At 31.6% G+C, this 17,737-nt stretch overlaps 3 protein-coding genes across 6 annotated transcripts; all 3 read left to right on the plus strand.

The window, feature by feature from the left end:
• Positions 1 to 1,337: 1,337 nt before the first annotated feature.
• LOC105165979 (NAC domain-containing protein 83) lies at positions 1,338 to 3,038 on the plus strand. Its single transcript, XM_011085145.3, has 3 exons — positions 1,338 to 1,659; positions 2,119 to 2,405; positions 2,644 to 3,038. Exons 1-3 carry the CDS (start codon positions 1,473 to 1,475, stop codon positions 2,851 to 2,853), a joined length of 684 nt encoding a protein of 227 aa, XP_011083447.1. The 5' UTR covers positions 1,338 to 1,472; the 3' UTR covers positions 2,854 to 3,038.
• A 3,736-nt stretch (positions 3,039 to 6,774) lies between these two features.
• Positions 6,775 to 8,469, plus strand: LOC105165987 (uncharacterized). Its single transcript, XM_011085157.3, has 3 exons — positions 6,775 to 7,493; positions 7,619 to 7,674; positions 8,227 to 8,469. Exons 1-3 carry the CDS (start codon positions 7,028 to 7,030, stop codon positions 8,275 to 8,277), a joined length of 573 nt encoding a protein of 190 aa, XP_011083459.2. The 5' UTR covers positions 6,775 to 7,027; the 3' UTR covers positions 8,278 to 8,469.
• Positions 8,470 to 11,183: 2,714 nt separating this feature from the next.
• Positions 11,184 to 17,331, plus strand: LOC105165996 (pyruvate dehydrogenase E1 component subunit beta-1, mitochondrial). Of its 4 annotated transcripts, XM_011085166.3 has the most exons (15): positions 11,191 to 11,523; positions 11,606 to 11,684; positions 11,783 to 11,842; positions 12,239 to 12,319; positions 12,425 to 12,451; positions 12,537 to 12,599; positions 12,684 to 12,770; positions 13,546 to 13,671; positions 14,562 to 14,695; positions 14,825 to 14,897; positions 14,971 to 15,036; positions 15,722 to 15,760; positions 15,854 to 15,978; positions 16,077 to 16,191; positions 16,951 to 17,331. In XM_011085166.3, the coding sequence occupies exons 1-15, from the start codon at positions 11,510 to 11,512 to the stop codon at positions 16,999 to 17,001; spliced, it is 1,140 nt and encodes a 379-aa protein (XP_011083468.1). In that variant the 5' UTR covers positions 11,191 to 11,509; the 3' UTR covers positions 17,002 to 17,331. The 4 variants fall into 4 exon arrangements, with proteins under 4 accessions (XP_088742415.1, XP_088742417.1, XP_088742416.1 ...); XM_088886289.1 differs by having other exon boundaries at positions 11,184 to 11,523; positions 12,537 to 12,770; XM_088886291.1 differs by having other exon boundaries at positions 11,184 to 11,481; positions 12,537 to 12,770.
• Positions 17,332 to 17,737: the final 406 nt, after the last annotated feature.

Here is a 17,737-nt window from a genome sequence, read left to right on the forward strand (position 1 = left end):
GTTGCATGTAGGTTTGCCTTTGTTTTTAATAATTTAATGAGCTGACTTTATGACTTTTGAACACCAATGAAAAAATAAGGAAGAAAAAGCAACTTCTTATAGGTGAAGGAAAGAACCCAATCCCATTTTCAAGTCAATTTCCCTCTCCTCCTTCCCATCTTTTTCAGGGATTTATTACTTTTCCATAAAGTACAAAACTTTTTTCACTTCTTTTTTGCTTTCACCCCCCAACTCCAACCAATATTCAAAACACATACCAATAAGTATGTGAATCTCACCTAATCAAAGGGCTGGATCACTCTACTTTATATGTCAGAAATCCATAATTATAAAAGCGATTGATGCTAAATCTAACTACATTTCATTTAATTATGAAATTAAATAATATTTCAAATATGGAAGTTCAAACGAATCGAATAGAAAATATACGTGAGTTTGATTTTCTTGGTGAAATTAATACTTCAAGTATAGAAAGTTATTAACTAAATAAATATAAGAAGAATCGACAACCTTAATCAACAGGTTCATGTTTGGCTATATATAAATGAGTTTATAAGTTCATACGTTGTGAAATATGTTTGATTTTACTTTAAACGTAAATTTTTAAAGTGTTTGATTAAAAGAAGATTGCGGAGTTTATAAGATATTAGAAACAATAATTATATCGTTAGAATGATAAAAAAATTGCAAAAACTTGTTAAATTTTAAAAATAAGTTAGAAAATCTTAACGTCTTATTTGTTTATTTTTCTTTTTTTATTTGCTGATTTTATTTATTTTTTAAAAAAATTTACCACACTTCACAATATCTTATCATATGTTTTTTAAAAGAAAACTTTCAAGTATGGCCCAACAACTAATTAAATTTATTTAAAAGATCTTATAAGCTCATAAATCTTATATATAAGATGTTTTTAGAACTCGTAAGATGTCAAATCTTATTTCAAAATTCAGTTCTCAAAGAGTTTAGATAAAATTATACGATTGGGCTTATAAGATGTTAGTAATAATAAATTTGTGTAACTAACTCGCACAGAGTTATATAAGTTTCTAACATCTTATTTTTTTAGTTTATAAGCATATTTTCCAAAAAAAAATTACAAACACTCTATAACATCTTATAAAATATTTTAAAATTTATAAGCTCAGACAAACACCTCGAATCAGGTATAAACATATACATACCAATAACTTAACTAGGGGTGCATAGTCTACCTCTTTAAGAAAAAGACTTCAATAAAGAACAACAGTGACAGCATGATCTTTTATGAAGAAAAAAAAAGGGAAAAAGAATAAAATAAGTTGTGAGTGATTCCATCTCTATAAAGAGTGAAGCTTTCCATGCAGGTTGACAGCTCCAGTACTGATCAGTGGCCTGTCGAGGCTCTACCTCTCTCATCATTCTCTTAATTCCCAGTAACATTCTCAGTTTCTTTGGTATTATATATTGCAGCTAATAACGTCTGATCAAGAATGGAAAAGTACTGCTTGAATGTTGCTGGGGATGGAGGGAGCAAATTACCACCTGGATTTCGATTCCAGCCCACCGACCAAGAGATCGTCTTTCAGTACTTGGCACGTAAAACTTTTTCCCATCCATTGCCTCCTCTACTTATTCCAGAGATCGACGTTTCCACCTTCGATCCTTGGGAACTTCCAGGTTTTTTTTTTTTTTTTTCCTCATATTTTTTCTTGATTTTTCGCCGTTCTTGATCCCTTGTGTACCGTATTAACTATATCGCCGATAGAATGATTTTATTAGTTATCACGGGATATTTATCCGTGATAATATCCGATAACGTTGAAAAGTTCTATTTGATAATGAAATTTACATTTTTTTTTCTTGTAATGTGATTTATTTCATATATTACATATGAACATCTTCTTATTGCTGTAGCTTATAATGAACTATTTTTTTTATTATAAATCCAAGTTTAATTTGACAATAATGGTTTATTTTATTGAGAAACTTCTTAACATATACTAATGAGAATTAATTATTTATTTTGTTTTTAATTTTTTATTTTATAATTTTTACTCTTTTCAATTAACACCTTGTAATACATTTTGAAATTAAATTATCCATATTTTGCACGCTAACTAAACTTTCTAAATATAGGTAATTCCGACCAAGACAAGTACTTTTTTAGCAATAAGGAGGGCAACACAAGACGGAACGGTGATAGAATCAGCAGAGGGACTTGTTCTGGTCACTGGAAGGCCACCGGTTCGACCAAACGGATAATTTGCCCGAAAAGGATGCCGATAGTCGGGATCAGAAAATCCCTGGTCTTTTACAAGGGAAAGAATCCTCTTGCTTGTAGGACTGATTGGATCATGCATGAGTACTTCATCGCTCTTTCTGGACATATGGATTGTGATATGCAACAGAAAAAGAACTCTCAGGTAAATATTCATGTCTTTTTTATAATTAGCGAACTGATGAATATATTATGATCCGAGTAGTTTATAAATGAATAGCAACGAAATCCAAAGTCAGGATTGATCTCTTTTTTTATCCGAATCCATCGTGTTGAATATTTAATATCTCTAACATCGTCAACTAAAATTTCTGACACCAACGTGTTTACACATTTGCTCCAGTACTCTATTAACAAGATTTTGGAACTACCAAAAATTGCAGGGTTCATTGGTTCGAATAGGGAATTGGAGTTTGTGCCGTGTATTTTTGAAGAAAAGAATTAGCAGCACAGCAGAAGAAGTGGAAGAGAATTACGATGGTTATAATCCTAGGAAGTATGATCATTTCATTACAGGGGCAGATGATGATGTAACTAGCGACACAGATTCTTGTTCTGCCTCATCATCATCATCCTCCTCTCCTCCACACTAGGTCTCTTCCACTTCCTACAACATTTAAATGTAATTATGGACCATTGATCAACTACTAATGTAGTTTTTTGAGTTATATGTTTGAATCAAATTAAAGAGTGATCATTTTAGTGTAAGGTTTAAATGGTCCGCAACTCAGATGATTTCAAGAAATTTATAGGTTTAATGCAATTTACTTTTACGTCATATCGTAAATGAGCAAATACTCCTTATAAAAAAAAAAAAGAAGAAAGCAATTTACTCTCATGTGTTTTCTAAAATGAAGTAATTTATCTCCGTACGCAGACCATATTTTAAAAATACATGGGAATAAATTACTGTATTTTAAAAAATACAGAAGGTATTTTGCTATTTTCTTTTTCGTAATAGAATAATTTGCTCAGTTACGATATCACAATAGGGTTGTTTGCATATTCCCAAAAAATTTTATATATACATGACATGGCGTTCATCGAATAAAGTCGAATATAATCGAATCAAAATTTTAGTATGTCGAGACGTACTAAATTTCGAAATGAATTAATCTTGATATGTATACTGATTTTTGTGTTCAAAAATATTTAAAAAAATTACACTTCTTCTTTATTTTTTAGTTTTTTGACAAATAAAATAACAAAAAATAATAAAGGTATTCAATACGGTTTGATCGATAAACCAAAACTAAAAACTGAAATCAAATCAAATACTATTTTTCTAAAAAAATAAAAATCAAACTTCGTATTTGATTTTGATTTATTTCAACCGATTCATGGGCATTACCCTTAAATGAGAATTTGTAATATATAGAAGATTTCTCCTATATATTCATTAATTATTGCACGAAATAATTCACTTTACAAGTTTACATATATATACATTCCATGTACGTATAGAAGTATTTTGTTTAATATATACAGAACCAACATGAATTTTATACACGTATATCTATAATATATATAAAATGTAATACAAGATGCGATAGAATTTTATACTAAAATATCTGGGGGTGATATTATTATTATTATTATTAATAAAATAAAAGTGGGAGAACCTAATTCTTGTAAGGGAAAGGGGGTGGAATTTTGTGAAGGAAATAGAGGTTAAGTACAAACAGGAAGCATAGCATATAATTGTTGCTTTTATGGGAAGAAATGTCTTTTGAGACATGAAGCAGATCAGGAGATAGAATCTGTGCTCCTTCACTCTCTTACACTACTTTTCTTGTCAGAGAATGAAATTAATTCCTCAGCAACAGCCACACAAAGTGAAGATCTTCAGTTTTTATTTTTAAATACTGATAGGGGCAGAGAAAGAGGATTCCAATCTATACTATTAATTTCTTTTTACGTTAAATTGGTTCCTTATTTATTGCATTTTATATTTAAATATTAATTTCTCACTAAATACTAAATAAAAATATTAAATGGACCGTCGCCGGTTGGCACAAATTTTTTGGTCTTCACATTATTATAATAGAAGATTATAATCATAGTCCCAAAATATAAAATTATTTATAATATTAATCTCGTACTTTTTGAAATAATCAATATTTATAGTCCCACAAATGGCGCAAAGTTAGATCAATTGTAAAAAACTTGTAATGGTTGGGACTAACTTTATAATATTTTTAAAAAATGTAGAACTCACTTTGTAATATTTTCCTAAAGTGTGGGACTAACGTTACGACAGTGAGACTATTTTATAATGGCAAAATCGTACTTTTGGTTCCACAAAAATAAACCATTATTCATCAGACACTTTTGGTTTTCATTTTACCCCCTATATCTTTCAAAAAAGGTTAAAATCTTCCACATATTTTAAAAATAGGCTAAAAATCTCATGTTTTGCAAAAGAACTCATTTTGAGCTCATATTAACTAAAATACCATGTTTTTATTTTATAAATTCAACCTCCTTTATTTCTTGTAATTTAATATTATTTTTTATTGTACTTTTCTTCCTCCTGAAAATAAATAATTATTTTCTTAAATATATTTATTTAAATATAAAAATACTGGAAAAGTATATTGAATTTTTAAAAATAAAATTAACAATACATAAAAGATTAATATAATAAAGTTCATCGGAAGTTAGATATCTATAAGAATATAAAGTTTAATCAACTATAACAATTATCTATTATTATTTCGTTTACATATATTTAAATATATTATTTTACCTATTATATATAATATTTAATTAAATTACTATTATAAATATTTAAAATAAAATTTTAATATTTACTTTTATTTATTTTTAAGTTTCTGATTTTGTAAATTTTTTAAAACTTCAAATTTATAAATTATTAAAATATAAATTTACTATAATTAACCCCCTACTCTCCACCCCACAACCAGACCTCCTTCTTGGTCGCAACGCCTAAGTCTGGATGATCGCGGCGGAGGGAGGTGGGGTATGGGAGGGGTTCCAGGAGAGGATCGGTATAAATTAATTTTAGTACTAAAAAAAAAAAAGTAATAATAATTTTATTTTTTATAATATATAATTTTGAAAGTTCTTAAAAAATTAAATGAAATTTGAGCATTTATTTTTCAAGTCAACAACTGTTAACTAGCGGAACATGATCTTTTACTGTTACATTTAACGGCACAGGATAAATAGTGTCGAAATTTTATGTCAATCCAATAAAACGAGGGAGCAAAAGTGAGAACGACTTTATCTAGTAGGACCAAAGTGCAAGTTTGCTTTTTTATAATATTTTTTTAAAGTGTGAAACTAATATTGGCTATTTTAGAAAGGGGTTTAATGTAAATTACACTCATGTGATATTAAAAATAAACAAATTATTCCATGTAAAAAGAAAAATATCAAATACCCCCATATGTTAGTGAAAATAGAGCAACTTACTCCCCTCAGGCAATTTGTGTAGTCCACGTGATTTTTCTGATTTTTTTTTATTTTTTAAAATTTTAATTATAATATATATTTGCAACATTATTTATGAACCGTTGGATCTTATTTATCGAAAGTCCAAATTTAACTAATAGATTAATGGATTAGATCTTACGTAATTCAAATCAAGGATCTAGATTTGAAGTTGTAATTTATCTAATATTTATTTATGCAAATATTAATTTAGAATACATTATATATAATGTATTTATATACATAATTAATGTTATATATGTAAATATATGTACATAGACAGAGAGAAGAGAGAGAAGAACGGTTTGAGGGCGACGCGACGGGCAAAAGGAGCCGGGGAAGGGAGGAGAGGCGACGGGGGGCACTGTTTATTTTTTTCTTTTTTTTCCTTTTGGAGGGGGAAGGGGGATTGGTTTTTGAAGGGAAGAGGAGGGGCGGCGGTGGGGGTTGGGATGGCGTGATAGTGAGGGGGTGGCCATTGAGGCGGTGGAGTGGAGGGAGGAAGGGGATGACCGGTGGTTGGGGAGTGGGGTGTGTGTGTGTGTTTTAAATAAAAATGTACATATTATTAATTAGTTTGGGGAAAATTACAATTTTGATCTTGTAAATATACATATGGGGTGGTAATTTTAATCTTGTAAGAATATATTTGGCAATTTTGTTCTTGTAATTTTAAAATTTTCGTACACTAAGGACAAAAATGATCAAAATTTACTAAAATAATCAGAAAAAATGCATGTAACATGCGTAACTAAGTTAATTGGATACACTTTTTAAACTCATTTTCATCCTCAACATGAAAAAACTTTCAAATAACAAGACAAATTGCAAAAATGAATTCGTACAAAACTAAACCACACCATACTTACTATTAGTTTGTCACGTGGTCTAATATCTGATTTCCCTCAGAAAAATATGAGTAGAACTAATTATATCATCCATTGTTACAGAAATTAACCTCCGCTCAGGACCATCCGTTGTTGAGAAAAGACCTCCTGAATAATAGCCCACTCCTCCAGAAAATTACCACTGGAAAAGCATTTGACCATCAAAAAATACCTTGTAAAAAATTAGCTTCCAGCAAACAATGACCTTGTCTAGGGGAACACAAACATAAGTCATGACAAAATCCTACATTCTTGTTCATTAAATCAAAACTTGTACTGCTCATTGATCGGACCCTTTCCAACACTTGTTGTAAATACATATAACATCAAACTAGGGTTTCTTCCTAGTCTCGATTTTCTTGTCATCCAACGTGGGTAGACATCGATCCGCCTTGCTTGCATGTATCGTTGAGCCTGCAATACCATGGGTTGCGGTGGCTCACGGTTAGATGGGGATGGCATGGTGATGCCGCCGCCCAAGGGCCGACCGCTCTTCCTACACCGGCTGGACGAGCTCAAGATGCGAAGGCACACACGGCCCCACAAGGTTACAATATCAACCCCTTCCAAGAAAGAGTTGCTTTGGCATGAGGATGGATCGTCTACGTACAAAAGTGCCCCAAAAATCGTAACTTTCTCCCCCAGGGGCGAGGGCGAGGGCGAGGGTGAGGACAAACACAAGGATGACAAGAAACACAAAGATGTAAGGAACGTCGACATTAGAGAAAAGGGTAGAAATGGTCATAAAGTGAGCAAGAGTGAAATTAGTAGCGTCGATGATGGTGAGGAAGACGATTACGATGATGAGAGAATGATCGGGCATGCCCCGAGCTCCCCTAGCTTTCGAGTGTATTTCAAGGATGATGAAGAAGACAAACACAATGACATTGGTGACTACATCTAGCTCATCTTGATCATCATGTTAATTAGATTAATCAATTCATTAATTGTTTCACATAACATATATATATATAGATATGTTGCTAATGAAATGCTGGTGTAAATATTTATGCAGGTAGGCATGATGCCTTCAACAGTGCGATTTCGGTTGGTGGTGCCGTCTCATCAGAGGTAAATTTATAACTGCATATCCTCAAATATATGTAACAACTAGCTAAATTCCTAATATTTTTAATTTTATTTGACACGGGATGATTTTCCTAAAAAAAAATATATCATAAAGAGATAAATTATAATTTATGTTTTATCTTTAAAAGTTGGATATACTATTTATATGTGAAATTACAGGTTAATTTCATTTATCCCTATAAAAATAATTACAAAATTTTCCTGAATAAAAAAAAAATGACAGCGTCCCTGAACTTTTAGAAAGAAATTTAATGCCTCCCACATCACGAGGTTTTGTTGCCCCCTTCCCCTTTCTTTTTTTACCAGAAACTTATTGCATATTGATATTTTGGCCCAATTGTATAGATATCTCCAGAACTCTTTTAAGAGGTGTATTTATAATTTTATAAAAATACGAGGTGTTTGTGTAATTAATACACATATAACAATAGCAATATACATTTTAGTTCTTAGCCAGCTGCAATGACATGAGGACTAGGAAACCAATCACAGGAAAATTAAGTCAAAACATTTGATTTGTCTTTTGTTGTGCAGGAGTCTGCTGAAAACAAATCCCAGAGAGGAACAAAAGAGAAGAGTTTCTAGCAAGGTCGACTTTGTTCAGAATTATGAAATTTGATTGTTTAATGTGAAATAATTATAAGATAGCAACTTAAATGATTATTTCTTGTAATATTTCTGATTTGATAGCGATTTCGCTAATTATCGAAGTTGAGATTCCTCTTTGTATTATTCTCCTAGCCACGTATTTTTGTGAGATTTTACTTTTGACCCCATGTCTCATCAAAATTTGCACTGTTAGTCCAAATATGTAGCATTTAGTACATGCATGTTTATATTTTGATCTTATCAATGACCTGCAATTAAGGATCAAGTTATGAATATTGGAAAATCCCGACACCACACTCCATACTTGAGCTAAACCAAGCTGTTAATGGAATATTTTAATCAAGTCAAGTTTGGTCGAATCAAATCAATCGTAAAATAAATATAATATACTTGTTATGTGATTGATCACTTTTCATGAATTGTACATAAAGTATAATACAATTTATTGATAAATTTGTAAATATTAAGCTTATTTTCTCAAACACTCCAACTTAATTTTTTCTTTTTTTTTTTACTTTCCACTTTTGTTCTAGAACACTTTTAATTTATATTATTGTTTAACACTTTTTTTTTTCAACTTACTCTCACCAAAAACGATAAAAGCTATTACAAACAGTACTCCTGCAATGCTTAAAAATAATAATATATTAAATTAAATGATAAATATGTAATTAGTATGATTGAGAACAATATCAAACTTAAACTTTCATGATTGGACATATGAGCATTTATGTTTTTATTTGGGTTAAATACATTTAGACCTCATTTAAAAATATGAAATTATTTTTTAAAAATAAATTTTGAAATATTATTTACACTCTTTGGAAAATTCATTATTTATACATGACCATTTTTATTAAAATTTGGTTGAAAATTGTCGGTGCTAGCAAAATAATTACATAAAATTTTAATTTTACCCTTTATTTAATGTTCCCGTATAATAATTTTATACTGATAAAGAAAATAATGTAATGATGTTAATTTAGTACAAAAATTTACATGAAAATGTTGAATGAGGGACAAAATTAAAAATTGGTATAATTTCTTTTGCTAACATCAATATTTTTCATTCAAACCCTAACGAAAGGGGGTTGGGCGTAAACGAAATTTTTTTTAAAAGTGTAATTTCAAATCTTATTTGGAGGAAGTGTAATTTTACATTCTCAATGGAGGTCTACGTGTAATTCACCCTTTTTATTTTATACTTTACTTTTCTCTTTGGGATAATTACACTATCCTTCCATGAAATTTGATATAATTGCACGAGACCCCAATGATTTAGGAAATTATATTTATACCTCTGATTTTTGCTTTTGTCTAATAAATATATTCCTCTATTAGTCACAATTCATCGAATTTATTAATATTAGAAAATAAATTAAATAAAAATTTATATTTACCACAACTTGATTTATTACTAACTTATAGCAGGTACTGACAAATAATTTATATATACATACAATTATATATATATAATATATATAAAATACAATATATATGAACAAAGCGGCGATGTGGCCTAGCACAAAAGGCCGTCGCCCCCTTCTGTAAGGGCGGCGTTGGCCCCCACTTTGATGGGCCATCGCCATCACCCAAATCTAGGTCGATAGGCGATGGGCAGTGAAAGCAAAAGAGAGACGTCGAGGGGATGCATTGAGGAGACGATGAGGGTGATAATTTTTCTAAATTTTTTAGAAATAAGTAAAAACAATCACTATGTTTGTTTTCATTTTCAACTTATTTTCGAGACAAATCAAAACATACCCAATGTTTGTCATCATTCAAAAACACCTTATTTAGGTGTTTTTAACTGTTTTAGTATAAAAACATACACATATATATACATAAATATATATAAAAAAGGCATGATTTGACAATGAATAGTAATTTTTGTCTCTCAAAATACAACATTAAACATATAATACTTATTTTAAATTATCTCCAAAGACATGATTTGACAATGAATAGTAATTTTTGTCTCTCAAAACACAACATTAAATATATAATACTTATTTTAAATTATCTCCAAAAATAAATCCAAACATACATACTATCTCTAACACACACTTGTTTATCTCTCTATTTCCACAAAACACTCAGAAAACGAATCCAAACATTATGAATAATTTTTCTACATTTAAAAAAATAATAAAAAATTATTAAAATACTTATAATGAATAGTTTAATTTAATAATTATTTATATTAAATAATATAAGATAATTTTAAAAAATTGATATAATATTTTTATGTTTAATTAATATATTTTATGGATAATTATAGTCAAACTAAATAATAATTTAATTTAGTTAATAATATATAATTATATAATTGATTGATATTTATATATATCAATATTAAATTTAAATGTGAATTTTCATTAGTATATTTATTTTTGTGTGGTGATTTTCAATTTAGAATTTTAACCTTTAGAAACTTTATATACTTTTTAGGTATTCTGATATTTAATTAATATATTTTATAAATAAATATAATTTATTAAAATATATTTAAATTATAAAATATTTTAAATTAACTATTAATGTATTATTTATTAATATATTAACATAAATTAACTATTAATGTATTATTTATTAATATATTAACATGTCAAGAAATCAGGCAAAATAGACATTTACACATATAGTACAACCAAAAAAAGTCAAAAAATAAAGCCAATTCGCAATGGTATTTGTTAGTTTCTAATGAAAAAGAACTTTTTCCTTGTATTTTAAATAAAATAATGAAGATTTTTCATCTATAAAATTAACATAAGTGAATTTGGAGCCATATCACCAAATACAAAGGTGTTACATGCAATTTACCTTTACACTCTGGCAGTACATTCTCTCCACACCCCCCGCAGTGATTGAAACTTGTACTTTTAAGCCACTCAGACGAAAGACAAGGTACAACAGCTGAAAGCATCCTCAGCTGACCAGGCCGCCAAACGAACAACAGAATTGTTCTCTCTCATCAGTCTATTTCACCAATAGAAAAGGACAACAAAGAGAGAGAATAAGGACACACACACATATATATACACACACACATATTCTCACTCTGTTCTAAGTTTCTAACCATCTTGTATTCAAATCGCTCCTTCAACAGGCATAGGATCTACTCAATTTATTGAGTTTATCGCCTTTTAGTGGAGTTCATACGCGTTTTAGTTGTGGCAGGTCGACGGGTATTCGTTTTGCATTCAAAATGGGTTTTGTGGTGTGAGATTTGATCTGGAAATCAGAATCTGATTTGGGTACATATTCTTTATGTATGATTATTGTGTTTTTTTATGTTAATCAGGGTTTTGTTGAAAAGAGAGGAAAAGAGGATGTTCGGATTTATAAGGCAAAGGGCGGCATGCAGAGGCAATCATGCTTCGGTATATTGGTGGTTCCTAAATTTTGTTGGTTGTTTTATTTGATTTTGGCTTTATCTTGGTTATGTAACTGTTTTATTTAATTTTTCTTCGCTTTAAAGAGTTTGGAGCGAGGGATTCGAGCGACTGCATTGAGGACCTTTTCTTCATCTGGGAAGGAGGTAATAAGTATTCTCATGTAGTCAGAAATTGTTGTTCGATGATGCATTGATCTTTGGGCCGTGGAAAATCTTTGATTTGTCTAGAAAGATGATTGAGTAGCATTATGTTTCTAAAATCTTTTAACTTGGTATGGTAACTGGTGGTTTGTAAAATTACAATAGAGCACAAGATTTATTTGTTTCTTCTTACTCCCTCTCCGTGAGGAGTATTGAAAAACTTGATCGTTATGTATAAAAAGTTGGATAGCCAGTTTTAGTGCTACTGATAGTGCAAGTATTATTGGAGGTGAATGTTCATTTAAGGTTATTCAAGTTTCTATATGATTTGTCTCTAATCACAGAGACGTATAATATGTGAGTCATGGTGAATGATGTTTCTATCGTCCTTTGTTGCAGATGACAGTGCGTGATGCTTTAAATTCAGCACTTGACGAAGAAATGTCTGCTGATCCCAAAGTCTTTCTAATGGGTGAAGAGGTGAAGTTTTTATTGGTTTGAATGAGAGAAAAAAGTTCTTTCTGTGTTGTTGATTTGTACTTTTTGTTCTAATAAACATTTTACATGTTTTCTATTGTTATTTAGGTTGGTGAGTACCAGGGTGCGTATAAGGTGAGTGTCAATTCAATTATCACCTCAGGTTTAAGGTAAAATATTGGTTTTACATACTAGTTATTGATCTACACATGTTCATTAGATCTCCAGAGGGCTTTTGAAGAAATATGGCCCTGAGCGGGTTCGTGATACACCTATTACCGAGGTAGGATTTGGTCGTGTAATCATGAATTGTTTATTTGGATTGAGTGATAACCATTTAATGCTCAACCGTATAACACTGTTCCAGGCTGGATTTACCGGTATTGGAGTTGGTGCAGCATATTATGGTCTAAAGCCTGTAATAGAGTTTATGACCTTTAACTTCTCAATGCAGGTTAGCATTTCTTTGCTTCAAGTGATGTTTTGGTTTCATGGTTTTGAAGCTTGGAAATATTTACTTCCACTAATACCTTCCTTTTTTAAAATTTCATCTCCGAGGCTGCAATTTTTTGCTGCAAGTGGCAACCTTTTCTTTCCTGCTGTTATCCTGGACCTTGATACATTTAAGATCCTGTACTGATGTTGCACTTCCTATTTCATGGCTATTCTTTCATAATACAGCATCTCTGGGTTTGTTTTTTGTTTTAAAATGGTCAATGGCGATGTTATCTCAAGATACACAAGTTCAGCCATGAAAAGAACTTTACTGTGTTAATTGTTGGCAAACATTAATTTGGATTTGTCCTGGAAATGATTACTTAAAATAGCGAGCTCGCTGGAAAAATTGATAAAAAGTTTTCTCTGGTTGCTGCATTCTTCTGAATATAGATGCCACAAATCACCTTTGCTTAGTCATTTTATCAATGAGAATAAGACTGAACAATTCAGTGTCAACCTCGCCATATGTGTGAATGAATGTCGTACTTCGCTTTCTCATTTTCATATTTATGAAGTCAGAAGTTCTCGTAACTCAGCTTTTTCCTTTTTGTTTTTGTCTTAGGGGGTGGGGATAGAGTATAAAGTAGGTTATGGAGGATTTTATGGGTGCAATTTGAGCTTTTTCAATGCTCTGAACATGAAGAGTTTTATATGCATTCTTTAATATAAATAAAATAAAAACAAAAATGGTTAACGTAATGTCTAGGAGGCATCTTACACGGTTATTGCAGGCCATTGATCACATTATTAATTCGGCTGCAAAATCAAATTACATGTCTGCCGGTCAGATATCAGTGCCTATTGTTTTCAGAGGCCCAAATGGTGCTGCTGCTGGCGTAGGTGCTCAACATTCGCAGGTATGAATTTAAACCAGTTGGCTGGAAGTCCTAGTTGAGATGTCTTTGTAATGTTTAAACCTGTGAGTAGTGTTATAGTTACATCTTTTTCTTGTTATTGACCTAGAGCTTTGCCATGCCACTTTGGTCTATAAACTGCCAGTGCTCCACATCCTAAACCAAAGGTAACTCTAGATAAAGTGACTATTTCTGCTGCTGCTTAAGGGAGAGAGAATATAGGACAGCACTGACTGTTTCATATCTAGCAACTAACATAGGACTAAATGGAAAACCATTCGAAAAAGATCCCTGTGATGGACTAAAATGTTTTATGTCATGCATCTGACCTGATAATTAAGAAATGTTCAAGAAGGTGAGGGGGATGCTTCCTGTTCAATGAAGCTGACTTGAAGTAGCATGTTCTAAAAGAATACAAGAAAGAATCCTTCATATTTGCGGAGCACTAGACGGTAGGATACATGAGCAGTCGCACTTGTATTTACGAAGAAACTCTCAAATTGGAAAAAAAAAATTATTTGTCATGCTTCTTACCATCAGGCTCTGGCCTATGATGTAAGCCATCCAAGAAGTTCTTCTATTAATGGACCATTGTATGATCAAGTTTAACCACAACAGTATATTTCAAAGCAACTAATGAAGGTAGTTTTTATGTCTAATAGTGGCACATTTGTTACTGTTAGAAGGCCCTTTGTATTGATAGGGAAAGTTGGTCACTGTTTTGAGTTATACAATGACCTAATAAATCAATATTTACTTAGACTAAAGAATTAGTTGTTTAATACCCATCTTCAGTCATTCCCTGCTTGGAGAAGAATTTGATTGACATACACATTGTCATTGCTACATTTGGACATTTCTTGCCTTGTAAACTGAGTTTGTGTCGTTTGCAGTGCTTTGCGGCATGGTACGGTTCATGTCCAGGATTAAAGGTATTGGTTCCATATTCTTCAGAAGATGCACGAGGCCTGCTCAAAGCTGCTATAAGGGATCCAGATCCTGTCGTGTTCCTTGAAAATGAATTGTTGTGAGTTGTATGACAGTGATGATTTTCACCAGGCCTACTTATGAATGTAGCATGACATCTGTACATAATTTTGTATCAATCTTAACTTGTGTAAATTTTTTCCTTGGGGGATTAACTTTTCTTGTACAGATATGGAGAATCATTTCCTGTCTCGGCTGAGGCTCTTGATTCCAGTTTCTGTCTTCCTATTGGGAAAGCTAAGGTATAACTTCAAGAGGGTATTATCTTTCAACTTACATATTAATTGTTTCTCATCAATGAAAGCTTTTTGACAGATAGAACGTGAAGGAAATGATGTAACAATCACTGCTTTCTCGAAGATGGTTGGCTATGCTCTAAAGGTCTGTCATTTATTTGTGAATAAATTAAAAATTATTCTTATGACATGATTTACAAGCATGATTTTGCTCTTTATTAAACCCTTGGATAGTTTTAGATTACGACCTCTGAAGATAAATTGCCATGCAAAGAAGCAAGACAAATCACCTGCCTGGCAGCGATAGTAGGGTGTCCAAGTAATTCTTATGCAGCGATAGGTGTATTTTTCAGAATTTAAAGAAGTGTGTACTCAAGAAACTGACTTTCCTTCAATATACACCTTATTATCTGCATCTTTGGGGCATGTACATTTTTTGGAGTTTCAATATGAAATTCACTTATTAACTCTGAATTTTATATATTTTTCTCTTCAGAAACTTAAACTAACAAGATTAGTTAAACTTGTCTAGTTCATGATTTCACTATTGCTAAACCACTGGCCTTAAATTTGTACGTTGTGGCAAGTTATACAGGCAAATCATAATTTGCCAGTTGGCTCCTCTAGTTTCTTGGTAACTTCACAAATTCTACATCAATAAACTTGTTGATTGAACACAATTTGGATGCATAACGTGTTGCAAAACTTCACTCAAGTAAGCTTGTCCCATCCTTACCTGGAAACTGGGAATCAACTAAATGGTCTATCTGAATTTGAATTTAGAGCGTTCTTCTTTTTTCTTGTACTGACTTCTGTCAATATATGTGTAGGCTGCTGAGATTCTTGCAAAGGAAGGGATTAGTGCTGAGGTAACTTGCCAAAATTCACCTATTCTTATATGGCCATATATAGAGTGAAAAGTAGATGCCTTAATTTCATTTTTTCACCATTTGCTTTTACAGGTGATAAATCTTCGCTCCATCCGCCCTCTTGATACATCTACAATAAATGCTTCTGTTAGAAAAACAAATAGGCTTGTGACAGTCGAAGAAGGAGTTCCTCAACATGGCGTTGGTGCCGAGATCTGGTCATCTCCTTCACATAGCTGCATCTCTCTCCCTCTCAATCTAACCCTCCTCTTTCTTCATCATCTGACTTATTTAATGACTATTTTTGTTATTTCAGCGCTACTGTTGTTGAGGAAAGCTTTTATTATCTTGATGCACCTATCGAGAGGATTGCTGGGGCTGATGTTCCCATGCCCTATGCTGCAAATCTTGAGAGAATAGCTGTCCCACAGGTTTGTGCTTCTTTTTATTTTCCTTCTATGTCCTTGAACCAGCTATTTTGCCTTGAAGAAAAGAAACTGATGTATTTAAATATTTTCTCGTGTGAATTTTAACAAAAATGTCACCCTCAAATAAGCAATGCAATGAAAAAATACTGTAAAGCATAAAGATAATGTTTTATTCCCCTAAATATTTTAAGTTGCATGTAAAACTAACTTAAAAGAATTTATTGGAGCAACTGTATCAACAAGTACTGGCAAGTCCATCACAATACTTGAGGCTCCATATTCTAAGTTTAACTCAAGTCGTCTGATGTTTAAAATGCTATGGTGGCATTGGCATGATGGAAGGAGCGGGGTGCCCGTAAACTCAAGGGTGTATCGCTCTATAATTGTTTCCTTTTTCTTAAGCTCATCCTCGTTTACATTGTGGTTATGGTCTAAACTTAAGTTGAAATCTTATGTAACTTTTTATCTTCATTGAAGTAACTCGGTAATCACATGTCTCTCCCCTTTACATGGCAACTAGAACCTGGCAGAGACATATTTCCTCTTCTCTTGCTTTTGCTTATTCCATATGTATCATAAGAACAGAAAAATTGAGAGTAAATAAACAAATGAAAAAGAAAAAAGGAATAGATGAATAAATGTGACGAGGCCATACTTAAATGCAGAGTAGAAATGTCAGGCAAGTGTGCTGTATTTCGCTGTTTGGCTCCATATATCATCCTCCAGTTCATAAAGAAATTTTATTTTGGATACATCTGTCAGGTCGATGACATTGTTCGTGCAGCGAAGAGGATTTGTTACAGGTCACATTAAGTTAACGAGGAATAGAAGGCTTCTGTTATTCCCATATTCTTTTGTCCGTATGATTCTTTACCCAGGGAGAAGTTTGAATGATTCCCAGGACATCAGGGTTGACAAGTCTAGTCTTTCTGGCAACATAAACGTTGACCTTTCACAGGAAATAAGGTTCCGAGATTTTACTATTTTTGGCAATTTTTGAGAATGTTAACTTGTAACACAATCGGATTAAAGAGGGAGAGACATGGAAGGAAGAAGCATAGAGCATTTGAGTTGTTTACTTTTGCCTGTTTTGTCAACTTTTATTGGCCATTTCGTTTCTCTTGAGTGCATATTTTTGCTATATCTTTTTCGTGTTTGTAACTTTGTGTCACTTTACTTGATCAAGAAATTAGACAGAAAAAAAAGAATAGTTTATACTAACCTTGAAGAATGGAGGAAAAAAAAATTGATTGTTGAAGGGTTTAGTCCTCTAATATTTTTTGAATCCATCATAAAAATTGAAAGAAATAATTCAAGCAATTTCTCAAAAAAAAAAAAAAAGACCTCCAATGCTTAAATTGGGATTTCAACAATAATGTTCTCCATAAAAATGTGAAAACTGAAAAAGTGTAAATAATGTTCTTAATAATTGTAAGAATTTTGTTTTATACTTATCTAACTTGTTCCAACATACCTCTTTGATCAAAGAATATTTTGGTCCTCTAGTATTCTTTTCCTAAAAAGGATGGTATAATATTAAATACATTTG

Source organism: Sesamum indicum, linkage group LG1 (genome assembly GCF_026168435.1).
Source record: "Sesamum indicum cultivar Baizhima isolate 11 linkage group LG1, ASM2616843v1, whole genome shotgun sequence".
Taxonomy (NCBI): domain Eukaryota; kingdom Viridiplantae; phylum Streptophyta; class Magnoliopsida; order Lamiales; family Pedaliaceae; genus Sesamum; species Sesamum indicum.